This window comes from Mesoplodon mirus (assembly GCF_964341445.2).
Source record: "Mesoplodon mirus genome assembly, chromosome: 9".
NCBI lineage: Eukaryota > Metazoa > Chordata > Mammalia > Artiodactyla > Ziphiidae > Mesoplodon > Mesoplodon mirus.
In genome coordinates this window covers 38645093-38661778 of record NC_138985.1, presented here as the reverse complement: position 1 = coordinate 38661778, position 16686 = coordinate 38645093, and the positions used below count along the sequence as shown (strand labels likewise).

At 41.4% G+C, this 16686-nt stretch overlaps 1 protein-coding gene across 1 annotated transcript in view; it reads right to left on the bottom strand.

Annotated features, from left to right (window-relative positions):
- Nucleotides 1-16686, bottom strand: part of GRM3 (glutamate metabotropic receptor 3) — a gene marked incomplete at both ends in the record, with an annotated part of 104662 nt that overhangs the window by 10910 nt on the left and 77066 nt on the right. Inside the window, 2 exons of the mRNA XM_082631574.1 lie at nt 2522-2696; nt 13392-14458. Coding sequence (XP_082487700.1) covers nt 2522-2696; nt 13392-14458 — 1242 coding nt within the window. The remainder of the gene's footprint in view (nt 1-2521; nt 2697-13391; nt 14459-16686) is intronic.

Below are 16686 nucleotides of genomic sequence, written 5' to 3'. Positions count from 1 at the left end.
ACAGTGGTTCCAATTTATTAAAATGGGAAGGATACTAATCACAAGTCAGGAAATCCAGTGTCAACTCTTGAATCATTGTATATCCTTGAGAAGTAACTTCTCTTCTTTTCTCACCTATAAAATAGAACTTGTGATATCTTGTCCACATGGGATAAAATGAGCCCACAAATATTAAACTATCATGAGTAAAAGATAAAGAGTTACAAATAAAAATAAAAGATCAATGGATTCATTACTTATGCACTTTGAAATGCCTAGAAATACCACTCAAATACTTCACTTTGTTACTTTACTGCCACTTCTTTAATTTGGATTAATTAGAGGAAAATTGTGGGAAAAATGATATCTAAATTTAGACCTTTTTAAAGAAAAAAATTAAATTTCACTGAGTAACAAAGTAGTCCTAAAATGTTGGGCTGGATAGACTCCTACCTTGAAGTAATAGTTGGGCCACTAGCAGATTAGATACTGAGTGACAGCTTAAGCAGGTCCATGGCAGTTGCAGTACATTGTTTTTGTGTAAATGGACATTTCTGAAATTCTGAGGGGAGACTCGATTGGGTAAAGTGTCCTTGTTAACTCTTCAGGAATTTATTAATTCCTAGTACATACATTAGAAAATGCCACCATATCTAAATTACTGAGGTTTGGATGTATGAGATCTGAAAAGTGTCTGTGGAAGACTTAGGGACTCTGCTAAATTGTTTTAATAACAGCCAAGAGCTCTAAGCCTCTTTCTGCCCAGAGGTAAATCATGCTGCATAGCCTAGGGTAATTTTCCTTTTGTTCTCCCTGGAAAGTCTACCAAGTAAGTAGTTCATGGGAAATTTCCCGGCTTGTTTTCTGGATGAAGGAGCATGATAAGGTGGTTTGGTGCCCTGGCTTTGAAATCAGAGAAACTGGCTCTTAAGTTCTGGTTCTGCCACTTTCAATACGTGTGACCTTGGGTAGATCTCCAAGAGTTGTGAGCGTTAAATAAGCTATATCACACGTGCACACATGTATGAAGTACTTAGCACAGTGCCCAGCACAAAGGAAACAATAAATGATAGTTCCTCTTAGCTGTATTATTGTTGTTTTTATTAGTTATCATTATTAGTTATATGCCAGTTCTTTCTGGTCTGGACTAGCTAGCTTTTGTAGTTCAGCTGCTGGAAAAGAGATTTGTTTGCTCAAGAAATAAGCAGGTTTCTTTAAGGTTCAAGGAAAATTATTTCACAAGTTTTACCAGGTCCTGGGACTCAGCCCTCGTGACACCTGGAAATTTAGCCGAAAATGCGATAAGGTCTCCATCTCTATAGCAGCTGAGACGGAGGAGTGGTATGCACAGCGCATCACTGAACATGTGCTGTCAGCTATCAGTCTTCCCTTTGTTTGCTAGGAAAAGGGCAGCCCTATAAAATTGTGCACTTTGTTGGAGAAACTGGGGCACTAATGCGATTGCTCACTTTGTGATGCTGAGCTATTTCGAAGTTTCCTTTCTAATCGGCTCAGGGCAAAATTGTGAAGCAGTCATTTGTCTCTGTCACTTCCAGTCCTCCTGCCCCCCACCCCCCTCCCCCCTTCCTCTCCCCCCCTTCCCCCTCATCCTTCTGTTAGTGACTTTCTCCTACTTCATACCATAGATTAGCTGAAAATGGCTTAAAAGGTTGTCCCCTTTAGCTACGTTTGTGTTTTAGATGCCTCTAAAGAATTAAATGATTCTCCAAGGCTACTGTTGCAGATATTTGCAGGCCAGGAGGTGAGAGAATTCTGACTGGGAGTTACCCTGGTATCTTTCAGTTAGCACTGCCTTCTCAGCTGAAAAACCATTGTGTCTTTGTCTTTGAAATAGGAGGAAGATCTATTCTAGCGTTTTCCAAAGTGTATTCCATGGGATGTGCAGTTGATTTTACTGTGATCAGTTACTTTTAAGAAACTGTAAATAACAAAGTGAAACAGGTTTCCCTGCTGTAGAGATTCTTAAAAACCTTTATCATGCTCATGTCAAAGGAGGTGCTTTGAACTTCCAAGTGGGTATTTAGGATGTCGCATTTTCCACCTTATTTGATTATCTTCCTCTTTGAATTTTTATGAAGCACCTTCAGCATCTATGTGACACAGAACATGCTTTACAGAGCACCTATCTAGTCCAACCCTCTAGGCCAACTAAGGAAGGAAATAGTAAAGTGATGGCTCAAGGTTACCTGTTGACCTAGTTGCAAAGTCAGGACTAGAAATTTGGTTCTCTGGCTCTACAACTTGGTCAAAAATCCCATTTGTGGTTATGGATTTAATGTCTGTCATCCCTGCTAGACCTCATACTGCCAAAACCGAAACTTAACCTCTTCCGCTTATCACTGTATCCTTAGCACCCAGCACAGTACCTGGCACACAGTGATCAAACCAGCACTTACTAAACTGAATTGAGATTGATTATGGGGATGGACATGTGTTGCCTGTTTCTGTCTATGTCTGTTGCTCTCCTTCTAGCCTGCTCCCTACTCTATATGAAGGGGTCAGTGTCAAGTTCCATACTTACACTGAGAATACGTGGTCCCAGTTCCACTGACACTGAACCTGTTCAGGTGCATTCTGTGTGTGACCACATTCTTCTGGGGCTGAAACAGGATGATGTGCACCTTGGGTGCAAACAAACAGCCCAGGACCACGAATCCACTCAGGCTAACCGAGATGCACATGGTCGTTGTCTGCACCTATAAGAAAAGATTGCCTAGTTAAGTGTCTTGACTATAAATTCAATACAGTGGCCAACTCAAGAGAGCACTGAAAAAAGAGCAAACTGAAAAAACCCAGATCATCCACAGTTCTGTTCTTATTCTAGCCAAACCAATACAGCAATTATATTGGATCTTCTGAGTTTGGGATGCACATGGAAACATTGCTTAGGATTTGTAAGCAAACACTCTTCGTGTTTGGTGTCCTGAAGGCTTGCCAAGACTTCACACAGATTTTCTTGTTTTGTTTGTTTTCTTCTTTGCTTTGTATAAAGATATTTCTGCAGAGCCACTGAAGTCAGAATCTTAAAGAGTAAAATATCAATATTCAATGATGAAGTGACCAGATAACTGATAATTTGAGTCAATCAACTTGGCTTGTTTAAGGTTTACTATATTATGAACAAATCTGGTCCTGTTTCATATTTCCATTTCTCTTTCTTGCTGGGAGCTCTATCAGCTCTTGGTTTCCCTATTCAACACTGGGGGACATTATCAACTTTCTTCTGGGGTACCTACTCTTTTAATTATTTCATTAGCATCTCTCTGGAATTTTGATACATCAGGTACTCACTGTTCCATCTTTCTGTTCTCCAGGCTTCTATGCACCCATCCTTGACAGAATTCTCCCTTGCTCCCTCTTTGCTTCCCCTGAAAGCAAACCTCAGAACTAGGTTTTCTTATCTCTTCTGTTCATTCCCTGGTCTGCACTCTTCATCTTCTCTGCTCTCCTCGTTTATCCTGGCTTCAGCTCCCATAGATTTTCTGGAAAATCCCAAATTAGATTCTACATATTTAATCACTTTCAGTATGAAAAATGGAAATTAATTATTTCTTCTATCAGTTTCTACTCAGAGTAACTATGGTAAGTCCTAGAGTCATTTTAGAGTTCTTTTTCCTTTTTCCCCAGCTGATGCTATTACCAGATAGCAATAATTTCTCATGCCCTAAAGTGTCTGACCTTCTTCTGTAATCAAAGGAAGCTGAAGACTGAACAGTTAACTGGAAGAGCCACATAACTTTAGAAGACTTCTTTCTGTTTTTGATTTTTAAAAAATCAGGTTACGCTTGTATCATAATTCTTCAGACTCTGGTTTTACTTTAATTGCTAAAAGTAAATCTCTCCTCACTATCTTTTTTTTTTTAATTTAATTTAATTTTTGGCTGTGTTGGGTCTTTGTTGCTGCGTGCAGGCTTTCTCTACTTGCGGCGAGTGGAGGCTACTCTTCGTTGCGTTGTGTGGGCTTCTCACTGCGGTGGCTTCTCTTGTTGCGGAGCACGGGCTCTAGGCGCGCGGGCTCAGTAGTTGGGGCTCACGGGCTCTAGAGTGCAGGCTCAGTAGTTGTGGCTCACGGGCTTAGTTGCTCTGCGGCATGTGGGATCTTCCTGGACCAGGGATCGAACCCATGTCCCCTGCATTGGCAGGCGGATTCTTAACCACTGCGCCCCCAGGGAAGCCCTCTCCTCATTATCTTAAAGCTCTTGCTCCCCTAACCACTCCAGTGCTCTCCAACTTGGTCCCCAGTTTCAGGCTCTTCTCTCTTTTGTCAGCTTACCAGAAAAGTCTACTATCTAATTCCATGATGGAAAAGCCTTGATAAGTCATAACTATGTTATTTATAGCAAGTCCATTTCTGATGTAATTTTTTTTTTTACATATATGTATAATATGATATTAGAACTGTGCTGTTCCTGCATCGGTTTTGACTGTGGTACCAATGTGAAAGCTATCAGATATGCCAGTGAGGGTGAGACAAGTTCAGATGGGCACATTTTCAAGAAAACCTTCTATAACTTTGAAACTCCTCACATACTTTAAGACATTACAAGGAGAGGAGAAAGGAGGCTTCTGTGAGGAGATCTTGCCGAAAGCTGTGCTGTGAATTCCATGCCCTCCACCCCTTAGGGGGATTGTGTCCATCTCTTCACTTAAAGCTTACAGAGGAGGACGTCACTGTGGCCCTTCACAGAAGGTTTGAGGTTTTTCTGTGGTTTGGAGGATGCTCTGGCTGGGAGCCTGATTCCTGTCTTGAAAATCCAGAAGGTGAGAAATGAGTAGTCACTTTTGTAGCAGAGCAAGGAGACTTGCTGATGTATTGAGATAGTCCTTTACTCTAAAAATTTATCAAAACAAATGCTATGTGAGTGATATGCCAGACAAGATGAGCCTTTGTGGGTCATCTAGGGCCCATATGGAGGGGCCTGGAGTCCTTCTCAGAAGGAGGCTAGAGGGGAGTAGCTGGACTGTGACAACTCAGAGTAGTGAATTGCCAGCCAACTCACTCAAGGACTTGCGGGAGAAAAAGGCCAGCAGGACCTTTCTGATGATCAGGTGAAAACACCCTTTAATCATCTTCCAGGTTACCCCAAGGATGTGTCTTTAGCCACTGCAGACTTAGAGATCATAAAGTCATCCTGTTACGTAAGAACCATCCTACTTCTTCCTTATTACCCTCTAACCGGGCCTGAGAGGGAAATAGCAACTGGTGGACTGGGGAGTGTGAGCTGGGAGAAAGGGGAAGCCAACCACTGCGGCTCCAAGGCAGGCCAGACCTCAGGAGAAAATGATACTGAATGTTACGTCATGATATGATTTGATAACTACATAGGACAAGTCATTTGAATTTCCTACTAGAGACTTTTTTCCATTGAAAATGATTGTAGGACCTTTTGTCACCTAAGGGCACACAAATTCATGGGCCTACCAAGGTCATGAGAGTTTTCATTCATTGATGTATCCCCAGCACTAGGATGGTGTCTCACATAAGGTGAACAGTCAGTGTTTGGATGTATCCACTGGAATTTCCATCCAGGGGTGGAGGGGTGACTAATCTCACCAACTACTAAAGGGACACTGGGAAGCATAACTAAAGGTGCATTTTGGTCATAGTTTATGCTGCATATTTTTCAGTATACCTGTTTTAAATTTGATACCTTTTAATTTTTTTCAAAGCCCAAGTATCAGCCTCCTAGTTTCAGTTGCTCAATTCCCTCTATAACTCACACTATAAAGAGTCTGTATTTATCTATAATTATTTGTTCTGTGTCTTTGAACACTCCCAGTCCATGCTGCTTTGTTTTCATCTTCTTCAAGCTCCTAGAAACACTTGACATGGTTAATCACTTCCTGGATACATCTTTCCTTCACTGGACAGTTCCTTGTCTGAGTTACCTTTGCTGACTTTTTCTCTTCTACCTGAATTCTAAGTGCTGGAGTGTTTCAGAACTCAGTTTTGGACATTCTTCTCTTTACCATCTCATCGAGTTCCGTGGCTTAAGTACCTCCTATGTGGATGATATTCATATATGCAGTACTAGTTCCAACTTATCTTCTGGGCTTCCAGACCTATACATTCAACTGCCATCTTGGCATATTGTTGTGGATGTGTAGTGGGCAACTCAGAATGAATATGTAAGCAGAACTTGATCCTTTCCTCCAAGTATCTCCATTTAAGTGACACCAAATGCCACCCACTTGTGCAAGCCCAAAACCTGAGAGTCATCCTTCATTTTGCCATTTCCCTTACACCCACACATCTAATCCAATAGCAAGTTCTGTTGGTTCTTTTGGAAGAGAATCCTTTATGGTCTCGGGCTTCTGTATGTCTTTCAAGCAGCGGCTCCGACTGCCTTTGTTCTGGACTTTCTTTTCAATGGTATTTTTATAGCAAAGAGCCCTAGAAGATAGAGGTAGTGCCTGTGGAACAAAGGACCAGCATATCACTCATTAGAGAAGATTCAGGTTCCCTAATCTAACTGTTCTTCCCTGCAATGCCACCGCTGACTGTGCCGTGGTCATGGTGCCCTTTGCATCTCCTGTGGGAAATGGGGCTCAGGTAACCAGAGCCAGTGCGGAGCTCTGGCTACTGCTGTTGCTTTGAGTCAAAGTCCTTTTTGTCAGCGTCAACAAGACTGTGGCAAGCTAACATGTTAAGTTAGAATCAGTCAAGTAAAATCTCAGACCCTTCAGTCTTTGACAGTTGTGACAGTGAGATTGGAAAGGCTTTCTCAAAGAGGAAGGATGAGGGCCTCGTGGGCTGATGAAGAGGCCTTGAGAGCAGTCCATGGGGATCCGAAGCAAACAGGCTGACCAAACTGTACAGCCCACCAGGCAATAAATAGTGCTCCACTTTATTGCCATTAAAGAAGAGGATTTGGGGGATGGTTCGCAGGCTGAGTAACAGGAAGTAGATTCAGATAGAGCTGCTAGACCTGTACTGAAATTGTTGCTGACTCACCTCTGGGGGTGGCGTGGATTTCCTCCCTATTCTGGTTCAGGTCCTTGGTGGACAGAAAGTTCTACTCTTTTTTCACATAAAAGTTGCAGAGACAAGCACCTACATTGACCCTGAAAAGAGAAGGCTTCAGAGAAGCAGAGACCAGGTGAGTCACTTGAACTTTGGCTGGCCCCCTTGGGAAATGAGGGAAGAGGGCGACTAGTGCTTGTGAAGGAAGAATGGCAACAGCTAGGCCCTCTTAGGGCTCATCCCTTGCTATAGTCTCTCACGCCAAACTTAGATCCATTCTGCCATGACAGAAGTCTCAATTTTTTACAATGGAACCTGGCTGCAGAAAAGGAGCTTTGACCCTCTCTGTCAGATTACCCTGAAACAGGATAATGCTCTGGGAAGCCATAGATGAGGCACTGACCAGTATTTGGGCTCTTCCTGACCTGGATTGGGTTTAAAATGCTGACAAAAGTGCTGCACCAAAGAATGAGACTGACGCGAGGAAATCTGGACAAATTCTTGCAGTCAGCTGCAGCCCTGGAAAGCTTGCTTAGCCCTTATGCTAAAACCGGGCAAGACGCTAAGAGATGTTGTCACGATGAGACAGCAAATGCCCTGGATTAAGATGAACTCCTTGAAAAAAGTTGCTACTGTCTGTGCAAGTCAGTGGCAAGTGAGCTGAAATATGCAAACCACGTGGCCCAGGCAGACAGCTACCGATATCTGGCTCTGGCCTCTGAGTCAAGGGGTCCCCAAAGTTGAAATGAACAGTGACAGTAATGATGATGTTGCCATTCAATTCAGGGTTTTGGGTGCTCAGAAACATTGGGCCTTCGTTTGGTTGAGCCATGCGTAGCTGCTGCATGCTTGAAACACAGAGCAAATGTGCCTTCCTTCCTGGCATGGAGATGTCCATGCTGCCTGATTCCTCCCTTACTCTCTCCATCCTGATTGTAGCTGCCCTAAGAAGAAAGGAAGGAGAGGAACAATGTCTCCCCATCCCCAAGGGTGGCTGCCATCCATACGCACCAGACCCAGTATGCTGGGAAACTCTGGGGAGGGAAGAACTCAAATTTTTATGCTCTGTTGGTTACAGACAGCCAAGTCACCATCCTACCCAGACCTGTTAGGGAGAAGGCAGGCCTGGGACCAGAATGAGGCAAATGAGGAACTTGCTTGAGATAACACATTTAAGGAGGCACCCAAAACTCAGTAATCAAGACAAGTAATATATATATTTTTTGTGTGGTATGCGGACCTCTCACTGTTGTGGCCTCTCCCGCTGCGGAGCACAGACTCCGGACGCACAGGCTCAGCAGCCATGGCTCACGGGCCCAGCCGCTCCACGGCATGTGGGATCTTCCTGGACCGGGGCACGAACCCGTGTCCCCTGCATCGGCAGGTGTACCCTCAACCACTGCGCCACCAGGGAAGCCCCAAGACAAATAATATTTTATTGCAGTATTTTTTAAAAATAAAAATTCATGCTAAATTCTATGATGAACACAATACCAACCTTTTAAATAAGGTTAAGATCGGTAACAGTGCTGGGCTGTGATGTATTCAAAGTGAAGGCAAAAAGAAAAGTCAGCAATACTGATCTTATCATGATGACTGCTCATGAAGGTGTTACCGGGCCCCCTCTGCACTGCCTACTGGAAATTGGGACTTGTGGAACCTACACAAATGCTGATGTTCCGGCTACAGTGGTGGCTGCGGGTAATAAAAGTCCTTTGTCTCTGAGTTAGGAGTCTCAGGTCTTCTGTCAGCATCCCCGAAACTGTGGCGGGCTAACCTGTTAGATTGCAGGATGGATTAAAAACCTTTCTCGGTCCTTCACAGGTTCTGTCTCCATCACTGACATCCTACCCTTTGCTCTGGCCACCATCATCTCTGACCTATCGCAGTCACTTAACTGCTCTCCCCACCCCTGCTTTTTCCTTTCTGTCATACGTTGTCTTTAGCAGCTTGATTTTTTTTTTCCTAAAATGTGAGATCACAAAATATGAGATTATTAAACTGCTCCATTTAAAAGTATTTCAGTGGTTTCTTTTTCCATAGAGAACAAAATCTAAATTTTTGCTATGGCCTATAAAGTCCTATGTGGTCTAGCTGCCCACCCTCCCAACCGCCTACCTCTCATATAAACTCACTCTTCCATCTACTCATTAAACTGTAGCCAGATACACCTTTCTTTTCTAAGACATTTTTGCCTAGGGCTGTTTGCGCTTGCTGTTTCTTCTGTCTAGCGGGTAGAATTCTCCTGGTTGGCTCCTTCCCATATTTCGGTAGGGTATTATGAAATAGGCACTAGTAGGGGTGGCAAACATTTTTTGAAAGAATGAGATGTGATACATTTCTTTAAATCTTCAAAATAGTCAACATGGGAGAATTGGAATTTCTCTGCAAGTACTTAAACCTTGTAAAAATGCTAAAGTCACCTCCAAGTCTGCCTAGGCAAAATGCTTTGCCTGCACCAACCCCAGTAAGAATCCAGCATCTTGATACCTAGAGTACAGTCCTTTGCCTAGCAGCATCTCCATCATCTGGGAGCTTGCTAGAAATCCAGAACCTTGGGCCTCATCCCTTCTTACTGAATCAGAATCTTTAGCAAGATTCCCAGGTGGATGCGCCTTAAAGTTTGGGAAGCACTGTAGTAGCATAACCCCGCTCCCTTCCATCATAGTACTCACCCCTGCATGAGTTATCGTGAATTTTCACTTGTTAATTATTTACTCACCATCTCTATCCTCCTCTCATTCCCCACCAGATTGTAAGTTATAAAAGAGGAGGGGCTTGTCTATGTTGATAGCTGTATCCCCAAGACCCATAATAAATGCTCAGATACTTTTGGAAGACATGAATGAACGAAATACTCAGTAATTACCATTTAAACTTTTTATGGTAAACTTTCCACCCAAACGTGACCTAGTTTTTCTTTACACCATTTGAACTATGTATTGGATCCCTGATGAATCGATGTTTGATTCTTATGGTCTCTGGGATGGTTTTGTTGTGATACAGAAGGAGGCAGGCTGGATATTTCTCAAAGATCCTTTGAAGTTTTGTATTCTTACCCAAGTTTTTGCTTGCTCTGTCTTGATGTCTCTTACAGCGTTGACTAGTCTTGCTTGTTCTAGGTTTTACTCCTACAAGTCCATTCTTCATTTTAAGGATAGATAAGTGTGTGATATAGTAGGAAAGGCATGGATTTGGATCCAAAAAACTAGTCCTACTGTTTTTTAACTGTGCCACCTGGGAAGTTAATTGCCCTCTGAGTCTGTTTACTCATCTTTCTAATGGATAATGAAATTCGCTTTCCAGGGTGCTAATGAGAATACGTGAGCTCATGTATGCAAAAGCACTTAGTAGAATAAGGTCTTGGAATTTGGTCAGGAAGGCTTAGTTCCTTTCTTTCCCTCTTACCTTAATCATGTCACTTTTTGCCCAAGTGAGCAACCAACCAAAAGAAAGCAAGAAAAATTTAAAAATCACAAGACCTCAAAGCCCTTAAACATTACTTAAATGAATTCCTCTACCTGGTATAATCTGACCAAGCTGCCAGTTCCCATTCATTTCTCACTAGACTCCCCCTATCTTGCATTTGAGCATGACCGATATTATTGCATTCTTCTTGGTTCATTTCTATTTTGCCTCAAGAATATTCCCTGTAGGCCCTATATACTCTAACTACCTTACTTGCACTTTCCTACCAAGGTACAGGATGAAATCCCACCTCTTTAAGGAGATTCCTGGAAAGACCAAGCTCTTACTGATCCAACTCTTTTTTGAAACAAATAGGCATTTAAGAGTTTATATCAGCAATTTAATTATAAACTACTCTGTGTTAATCTTGAATTTATTCGTGCTTGTTATTTTTTTCCCAACTGAGATGTAAGCTTTTTGAAGACTAGAATAGTGCTTTATATTTTTTTATAACTCCCAGTGGGTGGCAAAGTACTGAGTCATAAACCTTGTTGACCGATGGCCAAATTCCTAATGCTGGTACTTAGATTATTATTGGGTACCTTTCTAATGCTGCTGATTCTATCCGAGCCTCATGGTTTCCCTCCAGGAAATTTTAAATCGCAGTCTAAAACAAGGGTCCTGAGTTCAAATACCTATAGGGCTATGCAGATTCATACGTGAGGGTAGCCACGTGTAAGCATTCAGGGGCTGGTGGGCGTTGTGGGCAACAGGAGTGAGAGGGCTCTGTCTAGAGGCATAAGCACTACTCAACCAGCTAATTGTGGGTCCCCATGTTTTATTTTGTTAAGAGAAGCCAAGAATCTAGATAGTTATGTATAATTTCTCAATTTTCTTACTTTGGCAAACATTTCAAAACAGTGCAGGCCAAACTAGAGATATCTGTGGGCCAAGAAGAGCATGTGATTCATCAGAGCAGGGAGTTTCAATCCTGACTGCAAATGAGAGTCACTTGGGGAGCTTTGAAAAATCCTGATGTCTAAGCCACAGATCAGGCCAATTAAATCAGAATATCTAGGGCTGTGCCCCAGGTATCAATATTTTTTTTTCAAAGCTACCCAGTTGATTCAGTGTGTGGTTGAATATGAAAACCTCTGTGTTGGAGGCTCTGGGCTACTGTCTTATTTCTTTTGTAAATTTAGGATTGGGATTATTTGCAAGGATAAGTGAGACCTCAGATGATCTCTGTGGGATTCATTGCCTTAACTAGCATAGCCCTTAAAACACGCAACTCTACAACCTCTGCCCCATTTTCCTTGTAACTTCTGCCATGTGGTAAAACTTCTGGTATCTTCAGCTAATTTCATTTAATCATGATATTGCTATCATGTTAAAGGAAGAAGTCATTTTTTTATGTTTTAGGAATAAATGCTAGTTCATTCAATAAAATTAAATTTTTTTCTCAGTAGTATTTTTGTTTTATTTTTTCATTAGCTTTTTTGAGAATGAATAGTTTCAAATCATACGTGAGGATAGAACAAATAACTTTGTAACTATTTTGCATTTCCAATACCCCAAGTCCTGTCTACTAAGGATGGCTTCCTAAGAACTGAAAAAAAAATCCTTCCAGATCTATAGGAGGAGGATGTGTATAGAAAGACAAAAGATAGAATTGGGGGCATTAAAATGCATTAACTGTTGTTCTCCATTTAATCCCCACACTAGAAAGATACGGACTCCCGTGTGCATATAATCTGACCTTTGATTTTGTTGATTTAGTTCTGATGTCTTCTCTTTTGACAGATTTTCAAAGATTTTTATAGGTAGTCTTATAGAAAGCCTGACCGTTATCCCAACATTGAATGTATATTCTTTATTTTTCTTGCTGCTCCTTTAAGGTGGTCCATAGGTTTCAGTCACAACGTTGTGGATAATTTACTAGACTAGACACATCAAGCTTTGCCAGTCTCTTGATCTCTTGCTTTAAGTAGCTTTGTCTTATTTTTGAGCTGCAATATTCAAGAGCTTGGTAACGTAGGAAGTGCTGGTAAACAGAAACATTTGAGGACTATTCCAACCTACAGAGGCAGTTTATTTTGTGAAATCATGTTGTAACAAGGAAACCATAAGGCCTCTGGAAAACTTAATGACGAATTAAGAAATATAGAGAATAAAAACCAATTGCCTTAAGAGGAAAAAATTCTTATACTCACTCATTGGACGATACGAAAATGAGAATTATAAATGTGAGAGCAACTGATTGATGGTTTCAACAACTTGAGAAATTTTGATGGAATCATGAAGTATTTCTTTCAGGAGAGATGGTCATTATATTGAAGCCCAGAAATCTGAACTAAATATTACTGGAGACTATATGAATAATGACTTAATTAGGTTACCTGGATACAGACAGTAAAAGTTTTAACTGATTCAGGGATTACATACATATACCACATCTACAGGAAGTAAAGTTGTAGAAAAAGTATAACAAATATCATATTTTAACTTGTTTTAGAGAAATAATTATGCTTATTTGAAGCTTGAGTGAAAGTTTTTAGATCTTTAAACTGATCCTGGCTAATGTTGCAACTCTGCTTTAATTTACAGATCGATCTGTGGTAGCCAGGTCCTCTCGTGTCTAATTTAAAGTCTTATTCTCTTGTCATTCACTTTCTAAATTAAATTAAAAGTTTTAAGGGGCGTGTGCGTGCGTGTGCGTGTGTGTGTGTGTATTATACTTTTCTCCCACTAGATTATAAATTGCTTGAATGACCATACCATTTACATTTATCTTCCTCTCTGTGCCTAGCACAATGCTTTCCACATAGCAAGCACTAATTAAATGTTTTAAAACATATTGAATTAATTTCCATATACAATATGGTGGTGCATCATGGCATTTATAATTTAGCTACCTAATTGCTGAAATGAAATAAAAGGAGTCTCTTTTAAATTATACATAACAAAACAGTGGCAGGATACAAGAAGAAGGAAAAGGAGAAACCATTCCGAGACTTACTCTGTAGTCACTTGAAGTCACATAAAATATAGGGAGGAAGGCCAACCAGATGATGCATGTGGTGTACATGGTAAAACCAATGAACTTGGCTTCGTTGAAATTTTCTGGGCACTTCCGCGTTTTGAAGGCATACACAGTGCATAAGATGACCAGGACCACATCGTACGTAAGTGAGAACAACATGCTGGAATCTTTGACATTGCATTTTAAGATGACTGTTTCCCGCTTCTCTGGAAGGGTATACCGCCTGGTGCCTGGAACCTCCAGGATGAGCCACACAGACACTACCACAATTTGCACCAGTATCAGACCCAGGCAGATGAAAACCTGAGAACTTGGGCTGATGAATTTTGGCCTCTGAGCGCCATTCTTTACCCCATCGAAGACACGGGCAATGCAGTTTGTCTTGGTCAGCAGGGCTGAGTAACAGACAGCGAAGGAGGTCCCCAGCCCTAGTCGGCGCAATGTACAGATGACTGGTGACGGCTTGGAAATGAAGAAGAATGTCATGCAATAGGACAGGCCAACCCCAAACAACAAGATGTAGCAGAGCTCCCGGCCTGATGCTTTGACCAAGGGTGTGTTGTTGTGCTTGATAAAGACAGTCACAACCATGCATGTACACATGAAACCCAGGCAGGCAATGGAGACTGGACCAATGGCCCAGGCATCTTGCCACCTGATGTAGTCCTCAGGAAGGTCAAAGCAGCCAGATAGGTCTGCAGTGGGCCACTGCCCAAGGCCGCAATCCATACAGGTAAACTCGTCAGCCAGGTATTCGTAGGGCTCGCAGGGGATGCAGATCCAGCAGCAGACATCCCCTGGTTGCATATTCTTCATTTCATTGGGTGCACAGGGGTCGCTGCACTGGGACGTGGGGATTGAGTTCCGGGACCAGTGGATAGAGTCGACATCTACTGATAAGGTTTCTGCCCAATGACCAACCTTCAAGTAGGAATACTTGCCGCCCATGTACTGGAAGTTGAACACGTTGTAACGTCCTATTCCATCTCCAAAAGTGTCAAACTTGACAATGCTATCTGCACCTTTATTTGGGTTGAATGGAGCTGTGACATGTAAAGTAAAAGAAAAGAAAAAAAAGAACACTGTTTAGGTGTCTTAAGTGTGATCAGTCAATGACTTTATATCATACACTTAGCAAAACTGAGATAACAGGGAATAGGAATTCCAAGACTGAGATAATTTATCAATTACCATTGAATTTGCATATTAAAAACTACTGGAGTCTTCAAGCATTCATAAATTCATTCACTTAACATTCCTGAGTGCCTCCTGTGTGCCAAGTGCCAGTGATAATCATGAGTACAATACAGTGTCTGCCTTCAAAGGAGCTGATAATTTAACAGGGGAACCGGTGAACATGTAGTCATATTTTAGGTGGTATATAAATATTCATTTCTTGAAAGATTCCACAATAGGAATTGGACAAAACTGCGAATCTCATCTCTATTACGTATTTATATATTTATGAATAGAAATTAAATATTTTCATGAACCTATATTATTAAAAGGAGGAATTTTTCTCCTTCAAATCAAGAAAAAAATTTTCATTATAAATGGATGGTATGTTTCTTTTAAACAGTTTAGATAATTCAGAAGGAAAGAAAAAAAGAACACTCATCCATAATCCTTCAACTGTAGTATTTTCATGTTTTGGAGGCTATTCATTCTGACTACATATTTGCATGTGTCTGTGTATAGCATACTCCTATCCACATACATACAACCTGAATATTCTGAAGGCACCTACAGTAGAAGCTAGGTAATTGCTTTAAAGTTTGTTCCTAACTGTACAGGATTGGTAACCCTCAACCCTGTCCCTTTCTTACAGCCAGTGCCTAAGAGCAGCACGTCTCTAAGCATCTCTGGTTCCTCTTCTCTTCCAGCTGCTGCTCATCGTGTCTCTCTTGCCAACATCAGCTGCCATTCTGTTCACCATTTTTATGCCACCTTCTCTGGTCTACTCTGTGCCTCCTATTTCACACTGCCGACCTTTACTCTTTCCTTAAACGTAGAAGAATGAGGCTGATGTCTCTGTTGCAGAGACAAACTTTATTAGTCAGGGTAGGCTTGCCTCTGTTGGTAAATAGACCCCAAATTGTTTAAGGGCTCAAACACAATGGAAGTTTATTTCTCCCTTGTGCAGTAGGCTAAGGTCTTGGTCGGTGGGTATCTCTCCTCCACACAGTGATTCAGGAACCCACGTTCCTTCCATCTTGAAGCTGTACCAATTCCTAGGGCCTCCTTCTCATCAGCATCCATGCAGTGGAAGGAGAAAAAGAGTACGAATTAGGTACACTTGCTTCCTAAAAGTATAAACCTGGAAGTGGCACGTGATTTAATTCACATTTATTGACTAGAAATTAGTTACAGGGTCACACCCAACTTCGAGAGCAGCTGGGAAATGTGGCTTAGCTGATGTGCCCAACTACAGCTATGGATGAGAAAGGGGAATTTGCAGGACACTGCAGTCTCTTACTCTGCAGGTCTTTGCTGTCTTTACTACCTCCTCCCTGAGCTCCGTTCTGTCTTCTCTGGGGCTCATGTTGTTCCAGCCAGTGGGAAACAGCTTACTCTTCTTGGGTCTAGTTATTTTATGGAGGAAACAGCCCCTCAATGAGTTGCTTGGGTCCTTGGTAAAAGAAAACCTCACATTGCACCTGATAGCTCTTGCCTACGTAGGATGCATAGATGCTTCTAGAGTGTCAGGCTTGGTGTTTCCAGTAATGTACCATATATAAAGTCTGGTAGCAAATGTAATTCAATATGCCACATTTATTCCTCACTTATTATGATTTATTTTCTGCTAGTGATCTTGTTATCTCACTTACATTTGACTTTGCTAAACTTCACCTAGTTTTCTGCCACATTCTTCAAACCCATCACCTATGTCTGTGTGTGTCTGTACTGCAGTTGGGGATTGGCTTCAAGTTCATAGCGAGACACGCTGTAGTCATAGATGAGTGCATAATTTTGGATTTAGACGGACTATGCGTGATTCTCATCTCTGCCTTTTAATAGTTGTATGTCCTTAGGCAAGTTAACCTTTCTGACTCTGTTTCCTAATCAACAAATTATAATATAAATATAAATTATAAATAAATGTAAAAATGCTAAATAAATTGATCATTTTCTACTGGTTTATAACATTTGCCAGATACTAAATTGTGGGATAATTCATTTCTGTTATTTGTTGTTTCTCTTGATCTCTTTCCACAGCAGTATGATCTTTTTTGCAACTACTACAGCTTTAGACTATGTTTTAATATGTTAG